This window comes from Ammospiza nelsoni, chromosome 1 (genome assembly GCF_027579445.1).
Source record: "Ammospiza nelsoni isolate bAmmNel1 chromosome 1, bAmmNel1.pri, whole genome shotgun sequence".
Classification (NCBI taxonomy): Eukaryota; Metazoa; Chordata; class Aves; order Passeriformes; family Passerellidae; genus Ammospiza; species Ammospiza nelsoni.
This window is the reverse complement of record NC_080633.1, coordinates 139,699,082-139,725,503: the sequence shown is the minus strand read 5'-3', so window position 1 is coordinate 139,725,503 and position 26,422 is coordinate 139,699,082. Positions and strand designations below refer to the sequence as shown.

Here is a 26,422-nt window from a genome sequence, read left to right as displayed (position 1 = left end):
CTGCCCTTGAAAACCAACACTAGCAAAGAACATGATATTTTATTTTTGTTTATTTCTTTCTTTAGGATAAAAAAATATTTTTACAACAAATCTTTAAGTCTGTGCCACTTTTTTCCCTTAAAACATCAGAAATGTAGTCACTGATTTCAAGTGTTTCTAGCATGATAATTTTCTGTGAGTGAATTCATCTTATAATAAATTAAAAATTAAATGAATCAACTTACTTGAAAACTGTATGGCAAATCCAGATTTACTGATGTAAAAGTCTGTGTCAAACTGGATAGTTACTATGTTGAGTGTACTGTGAATGCCTTCAGGAATAAGGGAGCCACTAATTTCTTTGAGCAACATCTCATTCTCAGGTGGACCATCCCAAACTCGAAGAATGTCATGGGACGCCTCAGTATCAAAAGCAAGAAACTGGAGGCTGAAAGAACATAATGATTTTATTGTCAGCTTTAATATTACTCAAAAATATAACTTTAACAACAAAACCAAACAAGCAACAGAAAAACAACCAAATAAAATTTAACTCCAAAGGGCAATTTTTATAATGTTTCACACATTTATCTTTGAATGCATGACAGCCCAATACAAAAATGAATTTGAAAGAAAAAAAAACCTTAGAATATTTGAATTTTTCCACCATAAAATAATATATTACTTTAGCCATTCAAATAAACTATAAGTATATACACAATCTTTTCAGAAGAGAGCTTTAGTTTCAGTTTTTCTAAAACAATATTATATATCACATTCCCATCAAAACTAATTAACTAAAAAGAGCTTTGAAAATGCAGGTTGTGTTGTTTCGTTGTTTTGTGGTATTTTTTAATATAGTCTTTCACTAAAGATTTCTTCTGCCTCCTGCATTTCACAAAATTATAACCAATTTTAAAGCTCAGTCTTCTTTGGATAATGCTTCTTAAAAATCAACAGTTTCAACCCAAACCTAAAATGCCAAAACCTGTGATTTGCATCTTAAGTTTTTCACCCATAATCCCCTTTTTTCCCTTCACTCAAGAGAGTGATTTGGTTATTATGCCCGTAAGATTTGATTACAGTGAAAAAAAACCCAAAAAATAAAAAGTCTAAATTTTAGGATTCATTTTCAGTACCTGACAATATTTCCTGGGTCTACTTCAATCACCCACATGCAGCGCAGATTGTTGTCATAGGGAAAAGGATAGCCAGGAGACAAAATTCTTCCTGATGACTCTCCTTTAAACCGTCCTCCACATTCAGCTAATAAAAAACATTATGGAATGATCTTAAAGCTAATCATCTGAGCAACCACTTTATACATTTACTATTTTGTTGAACAGGTTACACAATTAAACTGATCATATGCCATAATATTAAAAAAACAAATAAGCATTTCACCCCTTGCTTCACCTACTTACCAATCCCAATTTCCTCTAAATGAAGATGAAAAAGAAAGATACAATAATATTTAACTCTTGTCTTATCACTCTCCTATGGGAATAACTGAGCCTGTAGATAGCTGCAAAACTTATGAAGTTATAGTAATATTGTAAAGAAACAGGAACGACAAAAATACAAAAAAACTTTATATCTCTTCATGTCTTAATTATGTTATTTAATCTATTTCACATAAATATAAGAGATTTTTCTAGCTTATTTATATTTATATATAAGTAAAAAAATACTAATTTTACAATGTCTTTATAATAAAACTTTTTATGTTGATCATTTTCTGACATTAACTAGATTGGCATGTATTAGGACTTTCCATGGGCACAAATGTTTAAGAATTGTTATTTATTTTTAACCTAGAAAGACTTAGGTGAGGTACATGCAGAGAGAACTATAAGTGCCTGTGTAAATAGATCTCTACACATATCAGATCAGGTCATACACATCAGATTTTACATAGATATAACAATCCTTAGAATATTTTTTCGTTCTTGCATTCAAAAAAAACCAAAACAGTAAAGAAACAAAAAAAAAAAAATAGAAGAGTGTAATACCAATGCATGATGGTAGAGGATAGTCCCACGCCCTTCTTTCCCCAGTCATACACTTTAGAAGGCTACTTCCATGGAGTGTGTAACCTGGATTGCATCCATAAATTATGGTACTCCCAGCAAAATGACCTTGGTCACTAATTTTATATCCAAACTGTGGCACACCAGGGTCCTCACAATGTGACAGCTCAAAACCTGTGTGAGGAATAAAATGTTGCATTTACAGAATCAAACAGATAAATACATTAAAGAAATCCAGATTTTCTGGTTTTCAGTGGAAATCAATCATTTTCAAACTACATATAATAACATCTTTAGGATTTCTTCTCTGTTATTAAGAATTCTAAGTAGGATAAGTGCCTATACACCTTTCCCAGAGCATGACCAAGCTGTGTCATAAATTCAATTTTCCTAAGAGTTCAATTTAAGACATAAAAAATCCAATATCAAGATCAATCATTTTTTAAATTTTATGATGAATTATAAACTAGAAGCTAAAGGTACTGTCCACTTCTTAATAGATATTTAAAGGTTCATAAACCAAACAACAGCAGATTTCTCATTATTTTGCATTGTAACAATAGCAGCACAATAGCACCTGTGGCAGCAAAGAAAAAATGCTATTTTTCATCAATCCCTATGCTAATCTTTTGTTCAGTAGTTCGTAAATTTAAGAACTACGTGCAGGAATCAATGAAAATCATAATAGAGAGAACTCAAGTCTAACAAATTGGACATTTTTGAGACTTAAGAGACTGGAAACAAGAAGAAAACATAATAACAATGCATTACATGGAAACAGGGAGGTATGCTAACTTATAGGGAAAAATAAACTGCAATTTCGGAGAAAAATTTTCTATTCCAAATCAAGTTTTCTGTTATTAACTGAGAAGCAACTTGAAATTTCACTTTTTTTCCTAATCAAATAATTTTACCACTATCATGTGTCTTAGAATGTATATAGGCAAAAAAATAGAGCCTTTGTATCAGATTGCTATTCCTATACATAGGTAATATGGGAGGAAATGAAGGGATTTTCATGTCTACTTTGTTCAACAAATCATTCACACAGTATCTGTCCATCAGGTCAACTGTTGGTAGCCTTTCACAATCTCTCCTCAGATGGTGCATTACTATTCTTTATTGAAAAAAAAAATCTTCTTTATTTTATTTTACAGGCAAAATACGTGTAAATGCATTGTAAATGTTCAGTAAGGCTGCTAAGAAAAAAAGGAAACAAAGCAAAAAATATATATCAAATGTTGTATCTTTGTGGTTCTTCCTTCAGTTCATTTCATGTATGACTGAACATGTCTCAGCCTCCACAACCTCTGAGCTGAATTTTTCTCATTCCTAAACTGTTGTTTCTTAGTACAGTGTATGCTGCAGAAGCTCTGAAAGACATTAACGTGAGTCCCAGATGAAGAACCATTTTTGACAATGCTGATCTGGACACATATTGACCAGTTAAAATTACCTCCCTTCTAAGAAAACTTCTGACCACACTGTGAAAAGAAGTTCAAATCTGCCTTGATCCCTAATATATCCTCATTTCTGGACAGCCTTCTTACAGAGACAGAACCAAAGTCAACTTTTTAACTGATCACCCTGTGAGGGTGACCATGTACCTCCACTGCCCAACCACAGGAGCTAGCAGTATTTTTCTGCCTTGACTGCGTGTGACCAGAGCAGGCAGAGGGTGTGGTGCCCCAGCCAGGGCCTGGTGGGGCAGTGTGTGGGGGACAGCACACAGGGAGAATGCCGCTCTGAAGGGTGGAGCTTCCATGGCCTTGGTAGAGAGACTTGAACTCCTTGTAACTCAGCAAAGGGGCCCTGGTTTGTTGGTGCTATTCCAACCTGACTAAAGGCAGAATGGTGGACACTTCTCAGAGCACAGGTGGCAGCTCTGACTGGGAGGTCTGCACCGTTTCTTCTGGCTTATGGATCCTCCCAGCGCTCAGACTGAGCACTTCCTTGTATCCAATCTAAATGTGCCCTCTTTCCATTTAAGGCCAGTACCCCTCGTCCTGTTATCACATGTCCTTGCAAAGTGTCTTTCCCAATCTTTCTTGTAGGCTCTCTTTAGGCACTGGAACATCCTAAAAGGTCTCCCCAGAGCCTCCAGGCTGAAGACCCCTAAATCACTTAGCCTTTTTTCATAGGAGAGGTGTTCCAGGCCTTTGATCATCTCTGCTACCTTCTTCTGGACTACTTTTTTTTATTTAAATTCTACCACTATCAGCAAAAGAAGATTCATCACTCTTCAGTTTAAGAATTCTTCAGGCTAAGAAGTGTACTCTAATATGAATATCTCAAAAGACAGGAAATGTTATTGATAAGGTTCAAGTGCTGGGTTTGGTTCTACCTATAAAAATATGAAAAATTAAATTCCTTGACACTTATATAGCAACACAGCACTGAACATCCTATCTTTAATCACTGGGTACAGTCCTATCCTATCACATGCTAATACAGAATATAATTATGCAACTTTCATCTGAAAAGTAATTACATACTCTTTTATTATCTTGAAGTATTTTCCTTTCATACTGCAAGAATTATGCTATTGTTTATCAGAATTACTTTTAAAAACATTATGTTGAATGTTGAGCCTTTAAATGAACAATTTTTGAACAGGTGAAAAATTAATGATTTGAGCACAAGGACAAAGAAAATATGTTGATAGCTGCATTGCATAATTACCTTATAACACTGTCCTGCTTGGAAAATATTAGTTCTACATAATAATTCAGTGACAGCACAAAAAATTATACATTTAAAAAGTCATACACACTACATAGTGTCAATAGTCAATAGTCATGTGCAACAATTTTCAGAAACAGACACTTGGTAAAGTTCATGTATATGGCTTCTTCCATATAACCTCTAAGCTGGATATCAGAAATTTTGTTTTCCTCTCCTCATCTTCATAGCTCATGTCCATATATCGGTTTTTGTTAGGAACTTTTCTTTATCATTTTGGTTCTAAACAATAATCCAAGCTTAGAAAAAAAAGCAAGGTAAATATCAGAGATTAGTCTTAAGAAGGAGAATTTCCTTACTTGTGACTAATCTTTGTGAAGCAATGCCTTTTGGTCGCATCTTTTAAACTACTCACATACTTCAATATTTTTATGTGCTAAAACAATTAACTTAAACTTACCCTGTTTTTTCTTATGCTCTCCAAAATTGAAAAATACCCCTCTAGAAAAACAACAGCAATTTATGTACCAGATAAAATGTCAAAGCCAGCTTTCAGTACGCTGTGTGTTTTGGGTTTTTGTGAGGTACAGCAATGAAAGTATATTATTTTGATAAGTAATTTTTTGTTAATTTCTTCCATAATTGTAATTAACTGCATTTTCATCTTATGAGTGCAGAATTTTCATTCCATTAAAAGTATAAATCTATTCCTACTTAAATACTTACTGGTATACACAAGCTGAAAACCTTCATCAGTGCCCTCCATGTCCGAGTTAAATTCCAGCCATAAATGATTTGAAGTGCTACTTAGTGTCAGGCCTCTTAATGATGCCCCAGTATATGCTCCCAGCAGGTGAGCAGTGTTGTCTTTGCCATCATAGATCTGTAAAAAATGTGAGTTTTACAGTTATGAAGAAAGAAAAAGAAAAGAAGATATCTTTTACTCACAAAACAATTCTGTACATCTGCATTAAGAGGAAGAACAGTTTTGTCAAGGGAGATCTATTTCCAGCCAACCTGAAGTACTGTTTAGATATACTATTTGCCTCTCTTGACTTAGGTTGATTTAGGTGTGGTGAATTTTCAAATGTAGTTTAAAATATGTCAATTCATTTTTTACATGACAATAGAAGGGGGCAGAGGTGCCACATCAGCTCTGTTGTTGAGGTCTCTGTGTTTTCTCTTTCACGGTCAGTATTGTCATGCTGATCACTACCGATCAGCAAACACCTATAACGTGTGTCTGCCTCTAGTCTGAGGTGGCGGAACAGAAAATCTCACATATTTGGTCTTTTAAAGAAATTTGAGGTGGCTTTTTATCCTGTGAAGACAGGTTAAAATATAACTAGGAAGTAAAAGGAGACTAGGAAATAAATTTAACCCCTGCTTCTGTAAACTGAAAGAGTATGTAATATATATGTAAATCACAGTACTGCATTTTTATTATTGATTTTTCTTCAAGTGTTGCTGTTTTCCATCTATCAGAATAATAAATATATAGAAAAATCTTCTAACAATTCTCAAGAAATTTCCCTACAAATCTGGTTGCTTTAAAACACCACAGGTTGTTGTATTCCTGTAATTCCTAAAAAAATTCCTATAATTTACTATAATTGCTCTCCCACATATTATTTCCAGTAGGATTTATTTAGGGACTTCTACAATAACTAAAACATTGATTGATGTGTTTTATGAAAAATTTCATTTGCAAATGAGTAAATTGACCTTTGAATAATTTTCAAATTGCAATAAGGGGAAATTGTAAAGCCTTATTAAAAGACACTAATTTGTCTGCAGTTCTAAATTCTATTTAATTCTATTATTTACAAACAAAGTTTGCATTTTTAGACAGGAGTCTTCATCAGAATGAAATCATAACAAATACACCAGCAATAGAAGTAAGACAAAAAGAAAATGTGAAGTATTATGATGCCTGTTCCCTATCTGTAAGAATGAGTTACACACCTAATTCCTATTTTCCAGAAATCCTCATGTCTCTAGTAATAAAAAAGACTTTATATTTAATTAAATGCTGAAATAAAACAAGTAAATGACTTCTAGCTTTGTGTAATGAGTAAAATAATTGTACAGGAGTTTAAGATGCACGACGTCACTTGACATGATTCCTCGGGTTTTTAGTGACACAAGCAAATAATTCCAGGCAAACTTAAATTTAAAAGCCAATTTCCTCATATGGACTAAAAGTAAGAAACCAGGAAAGAAGGAACAATTTTAATTAATGCATATCAACCAAGAAATAATTTCAATATATAAAGCAGTATTAAAATAGATGTCTTGCCTTTCAGAAAAAGAAAAAAAGCCCCAAAACTAACCCCAAGGAAAGAAAACAAAACTAAAACCAACCCAAACCAAAACCAAACAAAAAAATCCCAACCAATCCAGGAAAATAAATCTGAAATGCACTTAGTTTTGTTTTAGCAAGTGAAAGGAAAATATCCTTTTCAGGAGAAGTGCTGCTATCCAGCAGAGATATTTACATCATGACAGACTTAAACAAAACCCAGCTTGAACCTACTTATAATTAATAATAACCCAGGATTCAGGATTTATTTAGTTTTAAAAGCTATGTAAGAGCAAACCATTTCCTGCTATCTGTGTATCACTAATACTTAACCAAAGGAAGCTGGTAAGAAGTGATACCAACTATTTTCAATGTCTCACACAAACTTTGAACAAGCCATGTCATGATACCAATTTTCTTCATGTTACAATTTCCCTAGACACAATTTATTGCCAATTTTGTTAGGTGTCCTACCACATTAAATCTTGCACATTAGTCCACTGACATCTCTCATTAGTTAATATTCATTCTATTTCATGGGCTAAGCAGCTGTCACACTGTATGTTTTTAAACCTATATAATTTCTATGAAGGAACAGAATTTAAAGTATTTAACACTTCTGAAACTGATTCATTTGAGTAGGAGAAATGCATTTGGCTGAGGCAGGATTGTGATTCATCTGAACACTAAATTGAATTATTTTTTTCTTGTGTTTGCTGTTTTTCAGACATTAAAAGTATCCCTCTTCCTAAGACACTGGGGTCTCCCTTAGGACAATAAATGAATGCATGTTTTGTAGTGTAACTCTCAATTTAGGTCACATTTTCATTTCCCTACTACATTTGATGTAACAGGAAAAAAAATATGGAAATTTACAGAATCATTTAAATTATACCATTTAGCTTGCCATAAAATGGTAGCAGACCCTTCTGAGAATTGCAGAACCAATGTTTTCTTTCTAACCTTGTTAAACTAGGTGGCAACTAATTATTTTGAAAGAGTTAGCAATTCAGCTTCATAATTCTTTTGGAAGGCAATATTACATGTGAATTAAGGAAGTACAATTAGCTTTTTTTAAAAATATGGATATACTTTCTTATAGGCCTTGCCAGTACATCTAGATTTAAGTCAGTTGGGTGCTAAAGATAAGTCCAAGAATAATCATAAAAATATTATTCACTTGGATAAATTTTTCTTAAAGTCAACCTGTAACATTAATTCAAAGATAATTTATTCATGACTAGATAATGCTTGTTATGCAAGTAACAAACTATTCAGAAAACAGAGGTTCATCTTTATTAAGTATTTAATGACCCAATCTTTTAAATTATTAACTCATAAAGGAAAAAAGGCACAGAAAATTGTCTTAATGTTCTTCGTACCACAATAATATGTTCAAATGTTACAGGGCAGGATGCTAATAGGAAACACTATACCTAAATTTTTGAACTAATAGATGTTATATTCAATTTTTGAAGGAAGTGTTATTTGCATTTGCAATTAGGGGGAAAATAAAACTTGCTAATTTCTTAAGTGGCTCCATTACCAACAAATTTTAAATGGAAATCAATGCCCTTTTTTCTGCTAATTTATTTAACTATATAAAATTTTACCAAGGGAGTATCATAAGTGAATGTATAAAATTTGTGCATTTTAATCAAGCTATTTTTGAAATTTTCCATTGAAACATAAAAGGCATATGGATACGAAGATCTGTTCCTTTATAAAGAGAAGAAATAACATAAAATCAGCAGCTCAGAACTGAGGCTGTCAACGCCCTGTCAAATGTATATCACACGTGAATAGAAGCACTAATATAAAGAAAGAAAAGGGTCCATATGTTTGGGGGGGTGAGGGGGTGGGGGGTTTGTCCCCAGCATTTATTACCTTTTTCTCAGTCATATTCAGGATGATATTGCTAAAAGTATTATTATTATAAACATGAAGATTCTTAAGAAACAAATTAACAAAAAGATCTGAACATCACATCCCTTCAAAGTATTTGCCCAAACCCCTCAAAAACTGGATCATGTGCACACATTTAAAATCTGGCCCACAGAGGAGACAATGAACAAATGCAGTAAAAGTGACTCCTCTGTATTTGGCAGGAGCACAGACAGTGCTGTGCCAAGCACAGCCGAAGAGAAGCGAGTGCCAGTTCTGTTTGCTGACACGCTGTTACCTGCCTGTTGCTGCAGTGAGTGCTTTAGTGAAAGGAAAAAGAGAGATTGCTTTAGAATGTTATTAAAAATAATTCTTAAATCCATTTTTCCACAGAGATGCAATATCAGCTATCACAATGTCTCATGCTACATAAAGCCAAGCACAAAGTCTGCTTCAAAAGAGAAAAAGGGTCATTTTTATAATCAGTGTTCCTGTCTCCTTTGTTTTAGGGTTACTCAATGAAATCTGTCTGCAGAATTTTTGGAGGTGGTTTGTTTTATGGCATTTTCTTTTATTTAAACATTACCAGAAAACTACCTATTAATTAGTACCATGCACAGGGACATTTTTATTTATGCAGAAATCTACTGAAAATAAAGAAAATAATTATATTAGCCATGTCCAAGTTTCAATTTTAATAAAGGTCCTTTTTCCCTGTAAATTGAAAAGTATGTTAAAATACCCTTGATATAAAAGAATATTTTCTACACTCAACAGATTTACAACACAAATAACACGTTCACTACTATCAATGGACTATTCAGGGAAGTAGAACAATGGTAACTCTGTTCTTTCTATGTATATCTCAAGGACTTGCTTACAGCTAGCAGAGACTAGAGAGTTTATGAGTAAAATTGGTGGATGGAGATAAAAGCAGGGGGAAAAAAGCCAGGTAGAAATATTTTCATACTTTGGAAAAAATGCATAATTTATCCTTGCCTCCCACATAGGTAGTTTACTCTAAAAGTATTGAATTATGGAAAGATAGCACACAGACTCAATTATCTGTACAATTTCAAAGAAGGAAGCAAGTTACAGAGTTTCTGAGATTAATATTAAATAAACTGGCTTGCAGTGATTGCACAGATCCTAAATTCCTCATATGTCTTCATATAACTTTCATAAATATTAGAGCAATATATGGCACTTTCAAGAGCAGGTTATATCCCTACACACACACACAAAAGGTAGAGATATTTATATATTTATTGCAGTTTCTAATAAAACCCAAAAAGAACTACACTATTAATGTAAGTAGCCAGAGCAGTTACATTGAAAGGAGAACAAGAGAATTGAATACTAAATGAAGCAAATGAAAAACAAATTATATGCTCTGAAACCTCTGTTTTATACCAGTTCAGAACTGACAAATGGGAACTCCTCCTTCTCTGTCCCTGAGGTAATAGTAAGGGTGGTGATTTACTTGTGTTAAATATGCTGTTTCACTCTAAGGCTGCATTCCCAGTACAGCTGTTTCATTGTTTCAGTCACAGTGCCTGTCAGATATAAACATCATCCATGGTCAGTTAACCCATGTGGCAAGCAGCAGACCTCATGGCTTCATTAAAGAATTTGTCAAAATTTTATTAGAATACTCAGTCTATTTAGACTTTGAATGGAATTTTAGCAGCATACCTCTAGTGATCTAAAAGTCCTAGCTGCAAGAAAAAGTAACACAAAGCACATTACTAACTTCCTTGCCAACATTTTCATCTCTAGCTTCTGGTGAAAAGAGATGGATTATCCAAGCTTGTCACTAAAAAACTGAGTTTTAACCATGAAATATGGAGTTGTTTCATTTGTGTTTAAGGGAAGGAATACTACTCTAGGAGCTGATGTTTTAAGTATCTTGGTTTTAAAATGGTGACTACTACAGCCTCCCTCTTTCACAGCTGACATGAAACCCTGTATTCACTATATGTTATTTGGTTGTTTTGAAGACAGGATGAATATTTTCTTTTTTTAACTTCAGTTCCTCCCAGTTACAAAGTAGTGATACATATTAAAGGTTATGTTTAAAGTAGTGATATATATTTAAGGTTAAAAGCATTTGTTGGCTATTAATGATTCATTTAAAACTAAAATATAACCCCCATGTTCTATTCCTGTAGACAAAAGGTGATTCTCCAAAATCAGCAAAACAGTCAAATATTTCCTTTTTCAGAGTAGAGTAGGATCATAAAAAGGGATCAACAGATAACTGCAGAATTGATTCTGGGAGAAAAGGTTAGGAATGTGTGACTGGTAATGTGCTCCCTGAAGAATTTTTCTTTATCAAATGAACACATGAAAGAAGAGAGTGATATAATTAAGACAGTTTGTGAGAATTTAATCTAAGAAAGGAGGCCGGAAAAAACACAATGGATTCTAGAGTTATTTCTTCCCACAATTGCAAAGGCTGAGTGCCTCTGACTTGCTATGATGTCAGATAGACTGAAAAAAGTGATAGTCATAATCAAGAATACCTCTTAGAGTTTGTTTTGGATTTTTTTAATAGGGACGAATTTCAGCTCATTATAATTCAAGGTTACTGACTTGAAAAACAAACACTCTAATTACACAACACTAATTTCATTTAAAAAATACACCTACAATATACAGCAAATATTTCTGCCACTGATATTTACAGCTGAGTGCTGGCCTCCATCTATTTAGAATTAATTTTGCATTGCTCTTAATTTCACATTAAATGAGTAGCAGCATTATAGCAAAATTTTCTTCTCTAAGTCTCTGAGTAAAGATTGTCAAGTTAAACATCTGAGGTGCATATGGTTCAAATGGCCCTTGAAAAGTCATAAATTATTAGATCAGAAAAAGAAAAAAAAGTTGAATTTTTTTATTTTTATATTAATTTCTATTTATCTAACTGCACACAACTGTATCTCCATTCTCACAGTAGTATATATTTTAAATTAAGATAATAGAGTTGAAGGGTTGCAGCCTAAAAATCCTGAGAAAAATCCATTCAGATGCTTTTATTGGCCAACAGTTAATTGAACAATTGCTCTGATTGGTTCATTGGTTGGTTTGAGGTATTTTTTCCCTACTGCTTACATTTCAATAAATGCTAAACAGCTTTCAAATTAAATCTTTCAAAATTAATTAATGTAACACTTAAAGGGTATCCCACTTGGTTCTCAAATAAACAACAAATTTAATATAAAATAAACACACCTGTGCATTCTGGGTATCTAATACCTTTTGGTTAATTTTTCTTTGCTTCTCTTTTGCTTTAAGAAGAGCATAGTATTTTTTAAAAACCATTTGATTTGCTTTTTCTTTTTGATGCCCAATTTAATTTTACATTAGTGGTTTAGGTCTGCTCATACTTTATATAATTAGCCCATTTTGGAAATGCCTGTGTCTGACAACTAAAGACAGAAACCCCACCCTAATGCACAGATGGTTACAGTTAGATGAGATAAACCCCAGTATGAATCCGGGTTGTTTCTTAGGAATACATATTTTCATAATCCTTCTTATCTAATAAGTACAGGGTACTTATTACATAAGTAATAAGAATATGGCAGAAAAACTTTTTTACATCAAACATGAGTGGCATGGTACCTCTTGTTCCTTTGATTTCACAGAGGCAAATTTAATTAAATTACATATTCTGAAGAATTGGACAATTATTTAATCACAGATATCTTATTGCATTGGTGTGCTATTGCAGATGGCATATGTGAAAAGACACCCTGACCAACATCGGTTTTAAATGTGTAGATGGTTAAGTAATACATGTATCTGGAAGTATATTTTTTGGAGTACAATAATAAAATCTATGAACAAATCAAAGACAGGGGGAAAACACGGTCTAAAACTCTGGTAAGTTATAGTATCCCTCTTTCCCTCTTGTTATTTCTTTTTTCCATGCACATCAGATTAGAGTAATTTAAAATGTAAAACTTATGTACAATAGGCAGTATTTAGACAGTGTTAAATTAAAGTTATGGGTGTTGCATTATGTCTTATTATGTTTACATCGCAGCTCAAATTATGGAGATACTGTGGAAGAAAACAAATCCAAAGAAGTAATTGATGAATATTTAACACTGAAGATACAATACTCATAACCATTAAGGCAACATTTGTTTCATTTTTTCAACTTCTTTTTTAATTATCTCTGGTTAGAAAAACATGTATTAAGAAACAGACTATGGGGGCACCTGAGGGTGCCTAATTTTTAACTTCTTAAAAATGGAACCAGTTTAGAAAGATATTTTGTAAGAGATGCTTTATATCCACTTACCTGGTACTGTACTATTGCAGATAAACCTCAGTGATGGGAGGTACTAGAAGTTGAGAAATAACAAATAAATTACAGGATTACATACCTTAAGAACATCTCCTTGGGCTAAGTGAAATGTTCTTGCAGAAATATTGATTCCTTTCCCTGCTTGTACCTGAATGCTATAAATACATTCATGGTTGTTTTCATAGTTAAGAGGATAATTGGGGGACAGTAAGATTCCTTCATTATTTGTTGTGGAGGCTCCACATTCAGCTGCAATTGAAAAAAAAAAAGTTAAGGCATGCTTTAATAAAACACATAAATATTTTAGTAATGGTGATAATGGTAATGTTAATGTAACCTAGCTCAACATTAATAATGTTTATTAATATCTAAAATCCAGTTTTAAGTACATGATCATGATGGTGATTGGAGACTACAAGAATATTTTTAAATTGCAATACTTTAGTAAAAGTAGGTAAAAACCACTGAGAGTTAAAACCATATAAATTACATATTTGATAATCATATTGTTTTATAGGATCTTCCTTGAATTTTGTTGTATTTGTTTCAATTTCTCCAACACTGAAATTCATAAAGATGTGCAAATTAAATGGAAGTAGAAGAATTCTATAAATTTATAGAGTATTTATTTATTTATGCACACATATTAATCAATATATATATGTGTAGGTACCTAAATTTTCACATAGATTAATGAAAAAAATAATTTTTTTCCTCTGGTATTTTTTAACCAAGATAACCAACATAGTCAATGGTGTAAATTACAGTAGTAAAATATTATGTTATAGCTACCAGATAAATATAGAAAAAAATCAATAACAAATAAATAAGAGAAACATAAGTCTCAGGGGAAAAATAATTAATTTAATAATTTTCAAGTAATACAAGTAATTCAAGTTTTTATTTCAAGAAGTATACCTTGTAGTCCAAGACTTTGGCAATTCATTTAATCAACAAAAAAAAACCTAGAAACATAAACACTTGTGGCAATGCTTCATTAGGTATTATAAACTAACTTTCATCTCCTATCATATATTGGACTATATATAATTTTAATTAAGTAATTTTTAGCATTTAGTTACCACGTATTTTAAGTAGACACTGAAATACTATTACAATTCTTTGCTTCCCTTTTTATTTAAGCTTTGTATGTGGCCATTATAGTGGAAGTACGGGAGTATTTCCTGTCTTTTTAACAGATTTAGATTATCTTTGAATTTAACTGTAACATTAAATTTTCTGGGTTTATGTTTGTTTTCAGGATTATTTCAGTAGCCACTTATCCTCATGAGAATGCATCTCATTTATTTAAACCTGGAAATTTAGTTGATTTATAATTTCACAGAATAAGTAATATTGTTGTGTAAAACTCCACGGTAATCTTAATGTTTTAGAAGATGTTTAGGCAAACTATGGTGTCTATTCTAAAAGCTTTTATTTGTTATTAGCATTTTTATAATTTCCACCCTAGACTTGTTTGAGTAATATTCAGGATAATAAAATATATCCTTTGTACATGAAATTAAATGACAGCAATGACAAAAAAAACCCCAGCTTGATAAACTACCCTTTCTGTATGCAGCTGAAGCAGACATTGCACAGAAATCCAAATCAGGCACAGATTGAAGAACAAATGCTTGATGACTACATCTCATTCAACAATATAGAACAAGTACCCAAATAATTCAGGTGACATTATTTTGTCCTGGAACAGCGGGATACACCCAATCTAGGCAGAAGTGGAAAACCTCCTATTCCACACGATCACAGTTATCCTTTTATTGCACTCTCAAATAAATGGGTATTTCCTATTTCAAAGATGCATAGGTCACTTTGAATTACAACAGAAAGGAGTAAGATGATTGTAATTTCAGGATTGAGAGATCTCTTTTCACAATCCAGAGGGATATAAAAGCCAAAAGGCACAAGGTAATTATGGTATTAAGTTGATCCAACAACTCTGGGCTATTTCAGAGCTGTAATTCAAAGCAATTTTTTTAAATCTGAACACAGCAGTAAGCTAACTGTTAAGACAATTTCAGCTAATGTTTTACAAGTATGCTAAGTTTCCTGTTAAGAAGAAGGATGTGAACATGTTGTTGTGTTTCATGTCATCGTATTTATCAATATGATTTTCTGAATTTAGAGAGAATATTGTATTCCAAGTTGTGGATGTCCTATCCCTGGAAGTGTCCAAATTCAGGTTGAATAGGGCTTGAGCAACATGATTGACTGAAAAATGTTTCTGCCTACGGTAAATGGATGTACCACATGATCTTCAAAGGTTCCTTCCAACCCAAACCATTCTGAGATTCTTTGTATCTTATGTTAGCGGACAAGAAAGCTAGTTTAGTAAACACAGTGCCAAAAACCACAGTACAATAGAATTTCTCCCATAGCAACATCACAGTTCCATGGAGGCACACAGTCCTCCAGTTGCTTCTTTTGTACACTTCTCAGCAGAATTCTGACAAAATCAACAGTTAGTTCCTGGCTTCTCTCCTTGCCTCCTGTCAGTGCAAATTATGGCTTAAAAAACTACAACAGAACAACTAACCACAAAGCATCAAACACATGCTCAGACAAAGACAGGAGTTAGGGCTATATTTTGGAACAAGTGCTAAATCAAACTGGGAAGGTCCACAATTAATATTGCAAGACATTCCAAACTGCAGCACAGAGAGTTCTATGTGAGAATCTCCACTCCTATCTATAAACATATATTGTTTAAAATCACATAGAGCTTCATGGGACTTACAGTTTCTTTCTATTCTCTGATATTAATACTGAAGGAAAGATAAAAAAAGACCATAATAATTATATTTGCATTTAAGTGCTGAGTAAAAAAGTGTCCAGAAAAAGTAATGTCAATGGAGTCCTTAAGTTTAAAATAAATCCAAATATTAAACACATGCAATTTTTTCAAAGTGTTTGGAAAATAATTTTAACAGGCATTACAGTGAATGAAAGTTAAAAAGAAACTTAATAGGCAAACCAGGATGAAATTAAAGGAATATGTGTAAACAGGAAAGCATATAAAAGAGGTGACAAAACAGTACTTCAAAAGTAAAGGAAAAATTACAGTGGATCAGAGAGTCTGTAACTATTCTTTAAATCATACGTGGAGCTGTTATCAGAATTTAAAAATATTTTGTTACTGTATTTATGTTTCATTTTAGTAATATTCCCTGTTCAACGGAGATAAAAATCAGGCTGCTTTATTAATAAAGTTTTGTGTTTTTAAAAAAATTCTTCTTGTTTCTGCTGAAACTTGGAACCTGCCTTACACACTGCTCTTGTACAAAGAAAAATAGGAAAAATATTCCACATCCAGATATATTTTCACAAATACTTAAATTCAGCCTAATATAAAGTAGAAGGATGTAACAGCAAGTAAATTACTGAAGTCAATTACTGTTTTCAGACTGTGACAAAAAAATAGATTTATTTCAGTGTTAGAAAGGAAAATAAACAAAAAAAATCAAAATAAAAATAATGAAAAATAAAAAATTCTATAACAAGATAATTGCAGTAACAGACTGTGATGCTTTTGGTTATGAATGTGTGTTTATTTCACCTTTCCATTATAAGACAGATGAATTTTATTAGTGCATTTAAATTTTGTAAGCAGGTGAAATGTCATTGTGATTGTAACCAAGGAATGAAATGCATCTATTTGGGTAACTTAACCATTTGAACTCAATTCTTCAATGAATTGAAGATTAAAATTCTTGCCATAAGTAATTATGAATCAAAAACACACTCTGTGCTCCTACAGATCAAAATTCAGAGAGAGGGAAATTGTTTTCTTCAATGCAATCCTTTAGAATCAAAAGATAAGAGCTATGTCTAGGAGTCCTGTGTTTTGAAAAGATGGTATCTCTTGGTTAGGAGGCTGTGTATTGCAACAGCTTGGCAAGGCAAGTGCGCAGAAGCATTCCAAAAAGGATTTTATCTTTATACAACTTTGTACTAGATTGTAAATAAACAGTTACTTCAGAAACTGTATCTAAATTCAGTGCTCAACAAAGGGTTTCTTATAAAGCTGTTTGTCTTCAGATGTTCTACCTCTTCAACTGAAGGCTGGCAGAAACCAGAAAATACTTTCTTGTCAAAACATAGCAGTAAAAGAGACAGTAACACAAAAATTCTGAAAGGATTAAGTTGTTGCTAAAGCTTTCTTTCCGTGAATAGCATGAATCATAAGGTTATCACAAGTTTTCCAGGCATTTTTTATATTCTGACAGGGAGCCCTATGCTGATGAAAAAAGTAAAAACATTATCTTCTTCAATCAGTAAGAATTATGGGGTTTCCTTTTATTTTACATTGTTCCAAAATACAAGACTTCCTTTCATATAGACAAAAATTATTAACAGAAATTCCTTATTGTGTATCTGCAATAGAGGTTATCTCCTTCCTACTTGATCTGACCATCAAAAGATTCATGCAGCTGTTTGTGTACTAAACTTTTCTTTTAATATACTTTGGCTGGTTTATGATTACATTATTTATCTTATAATGAAAGATAGTATTTCCAGATCTGGGAAGATCCTGTATTTATGACCTAGAAATAATTTTACAAAAAGATATTTTTACATCAATGGCTAAATGGCCAATGGCCAAACACAGAAGAAAGCTTTTTTAGAAAGACTTACTTACATTATTAATGTTATTTTTCATAATTGATCCCTCCAGCTGACAAGAGTGGGTAGGAGTCCCATATACATTAAATAATATGCTCCTGCATTGCAATCAGTCAAAGGAGGATGAAGAAATAGCATGACAAATGAGCTTTTGAATTAATGTTAACAAGGCAAATTGTATTTAAAAACCCACATTCTATATTAGAAGAATTTAAACTACCAATGTGCATGATTTTCCTTTAAACTAATTTAATATTCAGATAATAAAACCCAACACTAACAAAAAATATCCCAAAAACATGAACAATCAAAAAAACCCCTCCACAAAATAACTCAGGAAGTGCTGAAACTGTTGGAACTTAGCAAAAATTTCCATATGGGGAAGAGGAACAGTTAAAACTTGATGCAAAATCTAAAAATACATAAGAAATACAAAAAAAAAGTCTTATCACATCATAATGCTATTATACTAACATATGGTGAGACCTCAATGACTGTGTTTTGCTTTTTACAGGAATCCTATCCCTGAAGAAAATAATAGATATGTAACATTTTCACACCCAACAGAAGAAATATTTAAGGGAATAAAATTACTTCTGATGAACAGAAGAAAGTTTAGGATTCATTTGTTCTGAGATGAATCAATGAAATTTGTAAGTGGATATCACAATCCTTAAACTCAGAATTCATGCTGCCCAAACATTCCACATATTAAAAAAAATCTCAAAACTAGCATAAGGACATTTTTTTTGAAGCAAAATATATTAAAAGCACTTTTTATCTTGAATGTTTTGTATGCACAGAAATGGATAGAGCTATGTAGATGGAGTAAGATCAATGGAATATAGAATAAGATGCACACAGGGTAACCAATCATTCTCCTGCTAATAAGGGAACTTACTACAGATGTATTCTGTGGTAGCACCTTCCCTTCCTTGGCTCCATATTAATGCATATCCAGTCAATGCTGAAGTTATTTTTTTCTTTCAAACAATATAATCTTTCAGATATTTCTGAAATGTCTGTTCTCAGTGTTCTTTGAAAAGCACTTTAACTAAAGCTTGGCAAAGAAGCTGCATCACTGAACACCTTGGCAAAAAATCTCTGATGGAAAAAGATGATGTACCATATTATCTGAAAAGTATGCAACATGACAGAAATTATTGAGTTTGCCCGTAGATATTTTATGTCTTTTTTTATGCTTTTTATCATTTCAGGGGCATAATTCCTTGGAAATCTGTAAGTCCAGAATTAGAGATTGTTTAGGACCTACTGAGAAGAATGAAAATAAAAAGTGAAAGTAGCATAGAAGAAAAAAGTTTTAGCTTCAATGTCTTCCAGTGAAGGTTTAGGAGTCTGGAAAGAAATCATATGGCCCTAAGAAAGCCAAAGGAAAACACTTGACATGGCTGGGAAGCTATGAAGACAGATTATTTTACACAGACATAGAAACAATTAGGGTTTATAAATTCAAACTTGACAGTTATAATGAAAGGTAATACAATCTGGGTTTTAACAGCCTTATAAGGAATGAAAAAAAAAAAAAACTGGAAAAGGGCAAGTGAAAGGAAAAAAAGATATAAGAAATCCTGCTATAATAGAAACAACTTTCCATATTTTACTGAAAAGAAAAGCAATTCTAAGAAATATGTGTGCTGAATATGAACTCTGCATTTGGTTATCACTTGAGTACAGCATAAAGATAAATCATGAAACTAAGGAATAACAGTGTTCTAAAAGATCTTTAATCATCTTCATTTCATTATTGATGATAAGAGAAGCTTAATTTTATCACTGTCACTATTTTTCCCTTTAAAGCAATAATAATTGCTCTTGTTTGTTCCTATCTGTAACACAGTTACAGGAAAATTCTTGTAAGCTATCTGTGGCATTGAAAATTATAAAGGGAACTAGGCAAAGAAACTAGTCTGAGTTTCAAATGCATCAGAACATTTCAGAGGCACTACAACCCTAAGAAAGCAGCTCCATATTCACAAACTTAAGATGATTTCTCTGCTCTGTATTACAAGCTGGAGACAAGCGCCTAGCGTATTGAGGAAAATGGGATTCCTTAGGACCACCCAGAGCTTAGATTTTGCTTTTTATAAAGTCAAAAGTGAACATGCATTCATACTTATTGTAAATTTTGTTTTTTACAAATATATTACTTAGATTCAGAAGGAGACTTCTTTTTCACTGTCCATGGAAAAGTTCAAAGAAAGCAATTTAAAGATTATGGACTTTTTTCTGTTATCATTAGATACATCCATTTATCACCAGCTTGTTCAGTTGGCTGTGTGGCAGTTGCTTTGTAGTATCTCATACAGAGCATGTTTTAGTTTTGTCAGCCAACACAGAGTAGATAAGACACCAAAGTTTCAGCTACCATTGAACTGTGCTTGCCCTGAGTGACTACAGACATCTACCCCAAGAAGTGCTGCATCATAGGGTGAACAGAAACATGGAGAACCTTTATGCTTTTTTTAGAAAAATCTTATTATGAAAATTATTTCAGTGCAACATCAAGCCCTCCTGAATTGAGATAATACCATCATTTGAGAAATTCAGCCTTAAAAATTGAGTAAGAATATATTTGTTTGCTATTTGAACATTGATAATGATTAATGTTTAATTAATAATTCCTAATAATTTAATAATAGTTAATAATTAATTGAATATTTTTTCAAAATGCAATAATGTATTAGTAAATAAGAATTCTTAATTTAATAATTCCTAATTTCAAAATTTCATTTCTTAAGTCTTAAGTAAATTTAAAAAAATTATTTTTATGGATTGAATAATAACATTAATTAATAAATTACAAGTATTTATCTGTCTTCTAAATAAGAAAAGACAGCTGCTAATTTTCTGGCAAATTATTTGGTTTAGAACTGATTATGACTGATTACTCTGTTCCAAAACCCAACATATTAGCTTTTGTTGTATCCAGACAGGGATGCTTGGCCTTCCACCAAACTTCTACTTTATCTGTCTTCCTTGCATTTTATTCTTGTGTTGACAATCATAACACAAATATTGTGAGCAGTGGTTACTTCCCAACTGATTTTGTGTGTGTGAAAGTGCATGTTGTATCAGAAGCATTCTCTCATTAATCATTTTGACAAAAAACGCCAAATGTGAGCAACAGTACCAATACATAAATTTTGAGTCCAATATAAGTGATCAACAGGAATTTCTACTCTTGTCTTGTTTGAATTTCACTATTATGACACAGAAATTAAGCACTGGCTATTTAAGGAGTGAAAATGTCTAATTAAGCCATTCTAGTGAGACTATCTTTTATTTCCAAAAGTAAGGAGAAAACATGTTGACTAGAAAGTAATTTATTCCTTCTATTACAGGTTTTCTCTTTTCCTCCAACAAGCAAACATAAGCATTATTTTTCTGTCATGAAAGCTGTATAGGAATTTTTTTTATTTTTATGTCGCTGTGAATATTTTTGCTGATAATTTACTAATTCATTTTTATTAACCCTTCCTGAAATTTGTTACTGAAATTTAACCTATCTTCTTGACTGTGCGCACATTCATTATTCTTCTTATTGTAAAAAATTTATCAACCCCAACACAAAAATAACTTGTATTCATCCATTGCTCTCACTCAGCTTCTAAACTATCTCTTCTATAGGTACATATATAAATGTTGCTAATGCATAAGCTAAATTCATAATTTTCCTCATACTGATGTAAAGGAAATGGAATAGGAGTGGTTTGAACCAAAAAATCTTGATACAGTAACTAACAACAAAGAAGAGGAAACAAATAATCAATCCATAGTTACTATGCAATCAACATCTGAAAGATGTTAAATATTTTTTCATACTAAATTTTATGTTAGTTAAACATAAATTTTAAGCATTTATGTTTAACTAACATAAAATTTAGTATGAAAAAAATATTTTAAATGCACACTGATATAGATGTTTTCATGTATAAACCTTTCCATATAGTACCTACATTTCAGCAATATGTACCCTTAAATAAAAATAATGCAGATATTTAAGCAACTTTCCTACTTTTTAGAGACCTTATTGTTTTAACAATTCCTAATGGAACTGAAAACCAAATAATTTAGGAAGCATTCAGCTCAATCAACATTCTTTAGCCATTTAAACCTAAATTTCTAGTCAAATCTACATATATAGGCTGCCTCTACAGTGACTGGAGAGTGTTAGGTAGGAATTATCAGAAAGTGTTTCTTCTCAATTGTCTTAGCTGTCATTTAAAAACCAGAAAAACTGTTCTAAGAATATTCTGAGGATATGGTTCTGACATAGAATGTCCAGGTTGACTGTACTCCTATAAATGGACCCAGTTTTATGAAACAAATCTGGTGTAAGTGATCAAACCACAATTTTATAATACAGCTATCACTTTGAAGCTTGCATTGACAAAAAAAAAAAAAAAAATCAACTACCTGACATCTGAACTGGTAAATGCTGATTTAAATTTATACCCAGTTTTCCTAACCTATTAATACAAATAAGAGGAGTAAGCATTGCACCCTTAAATTGAATTGCTGTCATGTAAAGACTTTGAAGTTCACTTATAATACCAAATTTATTTTAAAAAAGGTAAAAAATTGACTAAGGAGATATGGAGAGTATGAGAGTACATTAAAAGAGGTGTATTACCATGGTTTTCCATGCTCTAAATCTGCGAGTCCATGGACAATGACTACACATACAAGCAAATGAAAGCAGCTGACCACGTACCCACACACCTTGGCAGAGGTGCACTCCACACTCGTCGGCCACCACCGAGACAAATAACCTCTGAAGCTCCTTCTAAACGATATCCAGACGAACAGGAGAATGTCAGAATATCTCCAACGCCAAAATTAAATCCTATTCTGCTACCAAATTGTGGGATCCCGGGATCTTCACAAGGTTCAAGATTATACTCTGTAAACAAGAGCAAGTCAGCTTTTATGACAACACATTCTTCACCAGTCATATATGTAGTCCTGCAGTCGAGTAATTTCTGTATATTTTCACCTGAATATCAATACAGGCATCAGATTTTAAAACAAAATTATAATGTGAATGTTAAATTGATAATTAGATTATGTTGAAAGTAAGGCATATTACTACATTCACAATGTTTTAAGCATGCATGACACAACATGATTTATCATGCTTATAAGAGCCATAAATAACTCCAGTAAATAAAACAAATTTTTAAAAATCCATAACAAAAACTAAATAGTTGACACTTCAAGTCATCTGGAATTTGAGTAACTGAAATTAGACTAATTCTGTTTCCTCTCCTCACTTGATAATGTGTCTTACAGTTTACTGACATCTTATTCCACATGTGGCACAGAGGTTCATTTGCTTTTAAATTATTGCGCTTAGGAAAAAAATATATAATATAATTTTTCAGTATATATATTCATCAAAATAATTTAAATTATTTTTTTCTTTATATAGTATGCAAAAAAAAACCCCAAATGAGCAAGTTTTTCAATAGCCAGATATTACAGGTATTTCCTTACCAGAGAAAGAAATATTAAATCCTTCATATGATATTGAAAAATCTGAAATAAACCGCAACTGAGCTCTGAAATTTCCATAGAGACCAGCATTGATTGGTGAAGGAAGCTCTGAGCCAGTCAGACGTGCCAATGGCTGTGTGAAACTGCCATTCTCTGTTATTAGTAAGTAGTCATGATGATCCTCCAAATGAAATGTGTAGAAGGTGAATTGCACACCTGTTAGAAAAAGTAGAATTAGATATACATGTCACCCTATTAACATCCATGGCACTAAGCCAAAGTTAAAATTCAGGCATCACATTATGAATAATCATTTGGAAAATTAAAATCAATTTTTTTCTAAAAATTAGTATCTGTCTTGATTTTGGAATGAAAATATCTTTGCAGTAGGTTTTGTTTTGACGTCATATTTAACTTTTGTCTTTAGCTGCAAAATATGGACATCTGATTTATAGAATTTAAACATAGATGCTTCCATTTTTGTGTAAAATCCAGTGACGCGCTATGTGTATTCAAAAATAGAAACAGTTAATGGCAGAACAAAAAAGGTAAGCCTTATTTCTTACAATCACCAGTATCCTTGAGTAGCACCAGTGAAAGAAAAGATTATAAACTGTATAATCTTAAATTCTAATGACACCTCAATAGCATCACCAATTCCTCCCAAAAAAAGGGGAGGTCTCTAAATAAGATGTTAAATACATCAAAAGTACAATTTTTTTGCCAATCATCATATATACATCACACATGTAGAAAGGAAGATATCACCTGGAAATCCAGTAGCAATAAAAAGACTTAAAGATCAAGACAAACAATTATATCATTTCTGCATTTTTAACTAAGATTTAGAGCATGATCTTTTGGTAGAATGCACAGAAAAGCCAAGAAAAATAAACAGAAGAATCCATAGAATCCATTAGCTAGCTTAAGTGATTAGGGATACCTCTAATGTAATGCTATTTTCAGTTTTATCATGTAAGTTATAAACCAATGATTCAGTCTCTTCAAATATATCTGATGATGCAATACTTAGGATGATCCTTTCATGTGATTGCAGATTAACATAGCAGATAATAGTAATGACCCATGGCCAATATATTTTTAATAGTAAAGAGAATTTAATCAAAAAGCAAAGAAACAGTTCCCCTTCCTACAGACCCAACACTGCACCCCTCGCCCTACCCCTGCCACCACCAGCCCCAAATTTCCCAAACAGAGTAATAAAATCCAAGCTAGATATATTCTGCTTGACTAAGCTGTCTAAGTAAAGAAATAGAATGCCCCTTCAGATGTTGTAGGTTACCTTTTCTAGACCTCACAGGCAGCTTTAGAAGCTCTCAGTGCAATTGTCTATTACTGGTTTTGTTTGTTTGTTTTTATAATATTTCTGAGGTTGCTTGAATAGCGTTAAACATTTATGTTAAAGCAACTCAATCACACCTAAGGAATACAGCTTGTATGGGTATCTAGAGTGCAAGGACACTTGGTTTATAAATCTGGTAATGGACTTTCAGGACAGGAAGCAAAGACAGGAAATGAGAGAAGTAATGAATGGTTTACACACAGACATAAGCTTTAATGAGCAGGATTAAGTGGAAGTACCAACAAAGACCAGATGTCTTATGTTTCTGTCTGATGGTAAATTAAGAGTATTATTGTAATCTTAAAGTAGTTACATCTTAGTAATTGATGATAAAAGAATTTTATCTTAGGTGTCATGAAAATTAGAAATTTACCATGGAGTATTTGAGGGAATTTGTGAGATTAAATAAAACTGAAGACTTTTTTTTAAATGGTACTTGGAGACCTTAAAACTTTTAATGAGATGTTTTGGGCCAAAGGAAGATAAGGGAAAGGATCATGCTAGATAAGAGTGAAAAATGCGTCAGCAAAAGGAGAGAGTTTAGGCTCTCTAATATCTGCACCTAACCAGTGCAACATGTCCTCTATCCTTTCAAAACTCTACTCCTTATTAGCGTGCAAATGTCTCTTCTGTCCAGAGAGTGAGCACATGGGTGATCACTAGTGAACATTAGTGTGGACTGTCTGGGGAGCAGGATGAGATCAGGGGACAACTGGAAAAAGAGCCATTGATCACAGACCAGGCAGAACCTAGCAGGAGTGGAATCTGAACTCCAGCTCCTGGGTCAGAATATGGAAGGTTGGGGGAGCACATGCATGCGCATTTGTGAGTGTCACTTCTAACAGAGCCCTTTCCCCTCAGCCTGGATGGAGAAATAGGATTTGGTTGCCTGTGGTGCTCATGTCTGTTTCAGTGCTGCTGGTTTCTATTCAGACCAATAAGACATTTGCCTCCACCCTTGTTAAGCTGTGCGACCTGCCATACATACTGGCATCTAATACATGCTTAGTCTTGCCACCAGCTGGACATACAGATAGGAGCAATCAGAGAAAATCCTTGGATCTTGGAGACTTTTATCTTTTACTTCCCTTCACAGAGACTGGAGAACCATTCAGGTTTTTCAAGTAGATAACTCCTTTTCTTCTTAAAACTCCACACACGTCACATACTCCCTCTGAATCCAGAAAAATACATTCTTACTAAGTAGCACTGATATTGAAATTACTGGATGAGATTTTATTTTATACTTATGATAAAAATAAATAGTCCAAAAGATTTATTCTGGCTTTTAAAAGTTCTTAATTTACTAATTGCATGAGCAAAGCCATTCATCTATTTTGATAATTCTATTTATTCTCCCAGCTTGTGTGAAAATAAATTGGCAAAAATGACACACAGAATTCTGGAACTGAGATGGGGTTGTATATCTTTTGAAGTAATGTATATAATTATAGCTTTGGAATTAATAAATTCTTAAATGTCTGCAGTTTTTTATTAACTTAGTTCATATAGGATGTAGTGTTGATTTCACATGCAAAGAGCTCTTAAAAAATCCCATGCGATATAGATACAGAATAAGACTGAATATCAGCTCATAATTTTTGCATTTGCTGCACTCCAAATTAATTTTGGTCCCTTTAATGCATGCATGTATACTGAAACAACAAAATCAGAAATGCCGAAAGAAAATTTTATGGTACTAA

General features: G+C 32.6%; 1 protein-coding gene across 3 annotated transcripts in view; it reads right to left on the bottom strand.

Annotated features, from left to right (window-relative positions):
- Window positions 1-26,422, bottom strand: part of CSMD3 (CUB and Sushi multiple domains 3) — a 581,587-nt gene that overhangs the window by 197,478 nt on the left and 357,687 nt on the right. For all 3 annotated transcript variants that reach the window (XM_059467476.1, XM_059467484.1, XM_059467493.1), the window contains 7 exons: window positions 23,357-23,572; window positions 22,575-22,763; window positions 13,275-13,444; window positions 5,418-5,574; window positions 1,992-2,183; window positions 1,119-1,245; window positions 225-427 (listed from right to left, as the gene is read on the bottom strand). In XM_059467476.1, coding sequence (XP_059323459.1) covers window positions 225-427; window positions 1,119-1,245; window positions 1,992-2,183; window positions 5,418-5,574; window positions 13,275-13,444; window positions 22,575-22,763; window positions 23,357-23,572 — 1,254 coding nt within the window. The remainder of the gene's footprint in view (window positions 1-224; window positions 428-1,118; window positions 1,246-1,991; window positions 2,184-5,417; window positions 5,575-13,274; window positions 13,445-22,574; window positions 22,764-23,356; window positions 23,573-26,422) is intronic.